This window comes from Cibotium barometz, chromosome 37 (genome assembly GCF_041138505.1).
Source record: "Cibotium barometz isolate CiBa-2024 chromosome 37, ASM4113850v1, whole genome shotgun sequence".
Classification (NCBI taxonomy): Eukaryota; Viridiplantae; Streptophyta; class Polypodiopsida; order Cyatheales; family Cibotiaceae; genus Cibotium; species Cibotium barometz.
In genome coordinates, this window is record NC_141082.1 from 35,554,225 (window position 1) to 35,562,906 (window position 8,682).

Here is an 8,682-nt window from a genome sequence, read left to right on the forward strand (position 1 = left end):
CGGACTGGGCAAATTAGGTCCGGCCGGGCAGGCTGTCCGGACTGGAGATCAGACTCATCAGAGAGCCTCGTGAGTGGATGACGTGGACCTCTGGTCGGGCGCGCAGCTTTTGCCTGTCAAAATCTGATTAGCCCATCACAGCACTCCTTTTGGTTCTTTCGCCGGACACGTGTTGCCCTTGCCTTAAATTCCCGTCAGCCAGCCGTCGTCGTTTGTTCAGTAACATAGAGCCGTCGTCGTTTGTTCAATAACATAGAGCCGAACACAACAGAATTCCCGTCAAAGCGCTGATCACGTTTCTTTCACCGACGCTCCGTCACAGCCAGTATGCCTGCACGGTGCACTCTTTATAAGTTTATTGCTTCACCCGCTTGCTTCTGATAAAAAGCCGCCATTACTCCTTCCGACAAACCCTAATTGTCTCCGTTGCATCTTTCTCATAGTGCCCACAATCATTTCCCGTATTTATGAGTCACCGTCTGCTTTTTCCCGTCCTAAAAGCTTCATGATGCAGGCAGGGGGCCAAGAGATGGGTCGCAAAACAGTGATTAAGAAGCCCAATCAGAGATTAACAAGTGCGATTTGCCTTTACATGGGTGTGGCTTAGCTTGATAATTAGCGAGGCAATACAGGCGCATTATAATTGAAGGATAATTACTTGCTTTAGATTGATTAATGCAGCACTACAGGAAGTGATCTCGGCGTAAGAAGCCCATTATAACCAAATATTCAGGCTTGGTTTGTAATTAAGAGAACTAAAGGTTGAGATTATGGGCTGCTTCACGGCTCCTACAGATAGCACAGAGGATACGCTACAAAGCCTGAGAGCCATTTTGTCAACCAAACAACCACCCTTGACTTCTCCCTGCACGGCAAAGAATCTCATACAAAGAAAGCTAGGATTTGTGACTCGGAAAACCCTGCGAGCCAGAGCAAGGCTTCTTGATACAGCCTCCCATAGCTTAGCCAAAGCTAAGCAAAGAACCTTAATCTCACTTCCACCAACTAATAATACTAACACAGATACCACTCTCTTCCCCTTACCTTTACCCCCTGGTTATTCTAGCAACGCTAACACTAATATTGATACTAATTCTAGCTCTAACCATTCTACTAGTCCTATCTCTTCATTACACTCTGATTCCATCACTAGTTGCCACTCTTCTTCTGAGGCTCTTACTCCTTCTTCCTCCACATCTAGCTCTGTGTTTTCAGCTGCACCATCATTGTCTTCTTCTTCTAATTGTGGTGACCTGAGCTGCAATTCTCTGTCCCATACTGTAAATGGCCATAGCTTCGCAATCCCTTTACCCCTTCCTTCTCCTAATAAGGTATATGTTGCCTCTCTTTTGAGGGAATTCCCCCCTCATGAGCTAGAAAGGGCTTGTGAAAACTTCAATGAAACTCATAAGCTAAGAGATGGGGCTATGGGGCCTGTGTATAGGGCCATATTACCAACCAATATTGCTGATCAGGAGAGATCAAGTGTGGCGATTGCAAGAGTGGCAACCAACTTGGTAAGTAAAGCAAACCTTAGGGTAATGGAATTCCAATCATTTTTTAATTCTACAGCTGCTTTTGAGTAGCAGCTCATTTGCTTTGAAATTGCGCAATTATGTAGTTTGTGATTAGCGATTGCTTTGAAATTATGCAATTATGTAGTGTGTGATTAGCGATTCCTTTGAAATCATGCAATTATGTAGTGTGTGATTAGCGATTGCTTTGAAATTATGCAATTATGTTTTTCATTAGGGTTTGCTTTGAATTGAGGCAATTATGTGGAATTGCAAGCAATATGCATAGAATTAAACTTTAATTACATATTAATTTTCCCCTGTAGAGTCGGAAGAAATGGAAGGCCCAAGTGCAATCCCTAGCTCGTGTACTAGCACATCCAAATTTGTGCAGAATAATTGGTTTCTCTTATGTAAGAGCTAAGTATGGAGAGGCCAATGGAGGTAACACAGGGTTCATGGTTTACGAGGACCCTGCAAATGAGAGCTTAGATGAGCTTTTGGAAGATGTGGAGAAGGGCCATTCTCACATTGATTGGCCCACGAGGCTCAAGATTGCCATTGGAGCTGCCGAGGGTTTGGCATTCTTGCTCGAAAAAATGCCCAAGCAGGTAAGCAAAATAATATCTTGACCTAATTTTCCTGCACATAGGAATGCCATCTGATGTGTTGAATTTATGTTTTAAACTATTACTTTTCCTTTTCAATTTGAACCTTTGGAAATTGGGGTTGAATTTTTCAGTCTTGCCTTATGCAAGACATTGTGAGAAATAGGGGAAAGTCGTTCCATCAAAACTATTAGGGTCCATCAAAACTATTAGGGTCGATAATCCAGAGATCCAAGGGTCCATACATTTATTTTGCAATTTTTGTTTTTGAACTTTTTTTTGGATTTGTTGTATATATTTTTAAATTATTATTTACTGTTTGTATAAGTATAGTTACTGCTTACAACAACGATTTGGTGTAGATATGTTTTGATTTGTAGTGGGTATTTGTGTAAGTATAATTATTGTGTATTATAATAAAAATACTACATAGCGGCCCATAGTGGCAAGACACCTTTTCTGAAGGGGTATTTGCAACTTGTTTATGTGAGAGTGGGTACTGAAGTAACATGCCATCACTTTCCACTATGGGAGTGGGTAGATTCAGATCCTCTACCTCCCTTTTGGGATGGAAGGGTGCTACCGTCAGGATAAAACCTAGGAGGCAATGGCTTATAATTTGAATGACACTCTTTGGAAGTCCTCATTCTAGTCTAGATAGGACCTTAAAGTCTAGTTTACAAGTGTTCAAAAGACTTTGAGCGCACGACCTCCATTGCATTGAACTCTATCATTGAAGCTACACCTACTAGATCCGTGATGTTGTTCACCCATTGGAGTAGTGTGCACCTTAAAGGTGCCTCCTCCTACATTAGCCTCCTACCCCTTGAATTCCATCATTGGACCCACTAGATTCGTGATGTCGTTCACCCATTGGAGTAGTGTACACCTTGAAAGTGCCTCCTCCTATGTTAGCCTCCCACCCCTTGAACTCCATCATTGAAACTACACCCATTAGATTCGTGATGTTGTTCACCCATTGGAGTAGTGCGCACCATAAAGTGATATCAATGGATTTGTTCAAATCTTAAAAGAAACGATGAGAGAGGCGAGTTCAAATTTTTAAAAAACCGTGTTCATTTTTTAGCCCCCACTTTGCTATGTTTACAAGATTCCACCTAAAATCTCGTGAGCCATCATTCTAGAAGTTCACAAGTGCAAAGACTCGGGGCGTGCAATACTAAGAAACCCTATGTATAACATGCGTTCAAGGGGTATTTAAAAAACCCCTTACCTATAAATTTTTCATGAATAAAATGACCCCTTTTTCCTTATAGACTTATGGGTTTTTTTTTCAAAATCGATTAAAAAAACCCCTTATGTAAATTTATTTTTGTAAATTTACCTTAAAATTTTGAATTAAAAAACCCCTTCATTTGAACTCACGTGGTATCTTACATATTTTTAGGTGAACCCCCCTGAGTGAAAAGACTACAAATGCTAATGTCCTTAATATTCCAATACTAGCTATTCTAGTGGAATCTTACACTAGAGTCTTTCATCCTGTAGGAGTCTCATAGGTTTGGGTTGAGTCCTAAAAAAAAATCTACACACTTCTTTTGAATCATGATGACAAGAATGACCATTTTTGGATCTTTTTCTAGGTGTTGTGCCACTTGAGGCTAGAAGTTTTCAAATTGTCTATTTGGTTGGTGGTTCCTCAATTGGCACCCTATGGATTTGTCAGGCTTTAAATGCTCGATAACTTGTGAACCCAACTCTAATCCAAGAGGCTAAGGAGAACATCTTTTATCCCATCACTTGAGGGAGGGAGGGTTTCCTTAGTCACCCAGTAGGGATGTATGGGTAATATTCTTGGTCTAACTCTACATCCATTGTTACATGAGGAAAAAATATTTATAAGAAGAGATTGGCTTATGATACACAAGAATAGAGGTAGCCAAACCATCCAAACCTAAGAAAAAATGAGTTATAAGTTGGAAGTTTAGTAGCTCAAAGCTTAAAGGGTTCTCTCATCATATTGCAAGATGAGAAAAAAAACCCTAAAACTTATGATTCTCTATTATTTTCATACTATTCATATCAAAACATGAATATTATGTATATCATCATGCATGAATGAAGAGGGTGAAAGCCTATTTATTCTAAATAAATTTAACTTTCATGTGAATTTCTAGGGTGTATACATATGTCGACATCCATTTATGAGATGTAGCCATCCCACATTGTGGAAAGGGAGTAAGAAATGGCATAATTAAACCATTCATCTTTCCATTTGCATTCACTTTAAAAATCTTATGGGATAATATGAAAAGGGGATAATGGTTAAGAACAATCCAATGACATGGCCCACTAGGAGGTAAAAGCTTCGATCCATAAAAGTGATAGCAAAGCTCACAATGTAAATACAAAATTGCCAAGGCAATAGGCATGAAAAATGTGTGCATACTCTTGACCTATTTGTCAACATTGGCATTTAATGGAGAAGTGACCACATTTATTTCAATGAACATCGATACATTGCATTGTGCAACTTTAAGATTGATAGGTATGGTAACTTTTAATGAAATCATATTGTGAAACTTTTGAGTTGTAAGACTCCTTAGCATAAAAGAATTCTCACATCCTTTCAAACTTGATACTCATTATCAAGTTATTGAGAAAAAATATTGGATTAGTTTTTAATATTAAATTTTTTTACTTGTAAGGGGAGGGCATCTCAAGGGAGACATGACTTGGAAACCTTAAAGTGTCATGTTTTTGCGAAAATGCAAAGAAAATGTCTACTTAAGGCACATACTCAAGCAAAGTTCACCTAAAATACCTTAAAGAGTTTTCACAAGGTCTGTGTTATCTCAACAAGGAGAGTGTGAAGTTATCAAATTTTAAGGGATTATTTTATTTAATGCATCTCATTCCCTAAAAATTATCATGTTATAATGATGAATATAATTAGATTCATTATTGAATAAAGAGGGTTTATCTTTAGGAAACCTAAGGTAAAAGCTAATAGATATGCTACAAAAAAGTGGCACCAAAAAGTTATGCAATAAAAGAGTTACTTGTTGCAAGCTAAAATTTATTATGTTTTTTGTGATATGAAGGTGGAGTTGTCAAAGTTAAATTGCGCTAATATCAAGGCGCATGCCTCCTAGAGGAAGTCTTACTAACAACACAAGTTAAGTTAGACCAATTTGTTAATTAAGAGAATGAAACATTAGGAGCCCATCTTGCAAAGTTTGAAAGTAGCGAAATAATATTTTTTCAAACAATCCCTTCTTAGAAGTATAAAAACTTAAATAGTGAAGTTATACCAAGAGGAGCCCAATTTGTTAATTACGAGAATGAAAACTAGACATTAGGAGCCCATCTTGCAAACTAGACATTAGAAGCCCATCTTGCAAAGTTTGGGGAAAAAAAACCCTTTCAAAACTAGTGATACATTGGATGTAATTTAAAAACATGTGGCCACTTGTGTATGATCCCTCCCAATCAACATATCACATCGACATCCTAAGATGCCTTAGATTAACCCACATCAATGGTCGTGTAAGTGGGGAGTCATATGAACACTTTTTTTTCCTAGCAAAAATGATGTATTGGGTTGCCTTCACAAACTTGACGTTACATGAGAGTTAACAAGTGACTTAGGCATTGTGTTTTCTTATTTTTAGAGGAACGTATTATCTATACATAGTGAGGTACCTTCAATGTGAAGGGTGACCCCAATATTTCATTTAAAGGGTCCAAATAAAAGTTGGATTTCCACATAAAGAGATTGTAAGAATATACTACTCTTTTTTTCAAAGCCTTGCCTTTCTTTTTAAGGGCAAACATTTTCCTAGCCTTCTTTTGGATAAACCCCCTTTAAAGGATACAACAATTGTTAAATTCTAGGACCATCTAGGTAATACCCCTTAAAATAAAAATCATTACTTTTTAAACAATCATTTCCCCTAAAATTTGAGGTCTCCAAAGAAGTAGAGGACTTGTGTATTTGCATTCAAGGCCCCTTAAACATATTTGGTTTCCTATGAGGGAGGGGAAACCTTGGTTGTATTGCTCTCTCGAAGGGTCAACATTTTTTGTTTAGATTCTGTAGCATGCCCATAAGGGAGGGGAAACCTTGGTTGTAATGCTCTCTTGGAGGGTCAACATTTTTTATTGAGACTCCATAGTGTGCCCATCCTTGAAGCTTGGGATTTATACAAATTGCCTAGAGATCATGTGCCACCACCCATTGCATGGGGGTGGTGGTGGCTTGAATGGGTGTCTAGAGATCATGTGCCACCCACCATCACAATGGGTGTCTAGAGATCTTATGCCACCCACCATTACGCATGGGGATGGTGGCTTGAATGGGAGATCTTCCCTATCCAAGACTTGTAGATGAAGGATATTTTGTGGAAGCCTAATAGTGTGTGAAGAGCCTAAAAACACATTACAAAGCCAAACAATCATGTATCCAAATACATCACCCACGTTCTCAAAGTATTCCTTTTTAGTTTTCTTGTTCTATGGGTGTAAGTGGTGAACTTGATGGGAGGAATTTCACACCCATTCTCCTTATTGGCCCCTAGCATGTAGCTTGAAATACTAGTGTTAGTCAACTATTTGGAAACCCCATATAGCATGTGAAAACCCTTTTCTATAGATTTTAAGAACTTAAAGACACCTCCTTTATGTAGCTTGAGATAATAGTGTTAGTTAACTATTTGGAAACCCCATATAGCATGTAAGAACTTAAAAACCTGCCTCTTCTATGACTTTCAAGCTAGCCTAATAAAACTGTCATTTTTATATAATCTTTTATCATTTTCCCTTACATATGCATATTTTTCCTATAACTCCATGAAAATCTTGTGTTACCACCTCCCTCTATCTCCCAAAAATAAAAATAAAAATAAAAATAAAAGATCCAAATTTGGAAATTTCAGATTTTTCTCAAGCTCGTTACACTTAGTGTGGAGTGTGTTATTGTTAAAGACATGCATCTTGAAAGGGATTAGGAGGGCCCTTACTCCATGTTAGTGTGGAGTGTGTTGTTGTTGAAGACATCCATATTGAAAGGGCTTGGGAGGGCCCTGACTCCGTGTTATAGAAGGGGTTACCCGCTTTTCTTTGGTAGGTTGTTTTATGAGTGTCCCCACTGATCCTTGGTTGGTGGGGCAGCCCATATTCTTTTCTCTTTCATTGACATAAGGTGGGTAGTCCAAGAACCTATTTTGTGTGTGTAAAGGAAAGAGCATTGGGGCTAACTTAAACAAGATGGGCATGAGTAACGGCGGGTCTTATTCCAAATTTAAAATGTGCATATATGAATTTAAGTTTTATGCCCAATTGCTTTCGTTGCCCTCATTTGTGGATGTGAACTTAAGTATATGCCCAATTGAGACTAATTTTGTTGCCCTCACTTGTGCATGTAAAAGAGCTTAAGTTTAGGCCCAATTGCCTAATTTTGTTGCCCTTATTTGTGCATGGAGGTTATGCTCAATTGCCTAATTTTGTTGCCCTTATTTGTGCATGTAAAGGAGCTAAAGTTTATGCCCAATTTGCCTAATTTTGTTGCCATTATTTGTGGAGATTCTCTATGGAAATTTCAAGATGAACAACATACAAGTGGACTCCTTGTTCAATGCCAAGCTGACAGACATGGTGGTTGCTTGGGCGAGCGATCAACAAAGGGTTAGCAGGACTCTTGCATTGGATAAATTATCATTGGCATAATTGAAGTTAATAAATAATTTATTCTCTTGCTTTTATTATTATTTCTATTAATATTAGTTTAAACATTATCGTCATGCAGGACGACCGCGCATTTGACGTGCGGGGCTTTGGCACCGTGTTGCTCCAACTTTTCAAGTTTAGCAGCTACCCCCAAGATGGCGAGCCTCTAGATTTGGAGGTCGACCGCCAAATCAAGAGGCCCTACCCCCCACAGGATGCCAAATTAGTGATCGATTTGGCGGCCAGCTGCTTGCTTCCCGAAGCTTCCTTGCGGCCCTCCATGCGGCACGTGGCTCGGGCTTTGCGAAGCATCGAACCTGCTCGGCACGTGCCTAAGTTTGCCTTGAAACCTTCCAAATATTTGACATCCAAGAAAAGAAGATCTTCTAGTTTTAGTTAGTATCATAAGCGCTTATATGGTTTGGGTTTAGTCTCTGCCGTGGCTCGGGACGATGAAGCTAATGATAAAAGCGTTTCTCTGTTCGAGTCTCAAGACGAGTCCGCTTGTCTGTGACTCTAGCTCAAAAAACAAAAACAAAATATCATAAGCGCTTATATGGTGTGGAGTGTACATGATTGATAAGATTTTGTAACGGGATGCCCACATTTAACCCTATTCTCTCATGTAAATTGCTCTCGAGTTTTGATTAGCCTTTTCTCAAGAATTTTTAGAGGATACTTAGCCTTTCATCACCCCTTGAAAATGTCCTCCACATACTAAATTTAGTATAATTTTGCTAGAACAATTACATGTAGCATCTCCTTGAAACATGGCTTTGTTGAAAGAAAGCACATTTACATGTTGCAGCTCCTCCTCGAGTTGAAACATTGGGTTTCTTTGAAAGAAAGCATAAATTTTCCAATGTATTATG

General features: G+C 38.8%; 1 protein-coding gene across 2 annotated transcripts; it reads left to right on the plus strand.

The window, feature by feature from the left end:
• Positions 1–221: 221 nt before the first annotated feature.
• Positions 222–8,426, plus strand: LOC147617227 (putative serine/threonine-protein kinase PIX13). 2 transcript variants are annotated; one of them, XM_086776837.1, is made up of 4 exons: positions 222–1,517; positions 1,841–2,125; positions 7,667–7,768; positions 7,890–8,426. In XM_086776837.1, exons 1-4 carry the CDS (start codon positions 771–773, stop codon positions 8,208–8,210), a joined length of 1,455 nt encoding a protein of 484 aa, XP_086632963.1. In that variant the 5' UTR covers positions 222–770; the 3' UTR covers positions 8,211–8,426. The 2 variants fall into 2 exon arrangements, with proteins under 2 accessions (XP_086632963.1, XP_086632964.1); XM_086776838.1 differs by having other exon boundaries at positions 7,688–7,768.
• The last annotated feature ends 256 nt before the right edge of the window (positions 8,427–8,682 follow it).

What these genes read in the sequence shown, in the direction of transcription:
- LOC147617227 (XM_086776837.1), top strand. Translation starts at nt 771, where the DNA reads ATGGGCTGCTTCACGGCTCCTACAGATAGCACAGAGGATACGCTACAA. An exon ending in TCGAAAAAATGCCCAAGCAG is followed by an intron (nt 2,126 to 7,666) that starts GTAAGCAAAATA and finishes TTATTTGTGGAG; the next exon opens with ATTCTCTATGGAAATTTCAA. An exon ending in GGGCGAGCGATCAACAAAGG is followed by an intron (nt 7,769 to 7,889) that starts GTTAGCAGGACT and finishes ATCGTCATGCAG; the next exon opens with GACGACCGCGCATTTGACGT.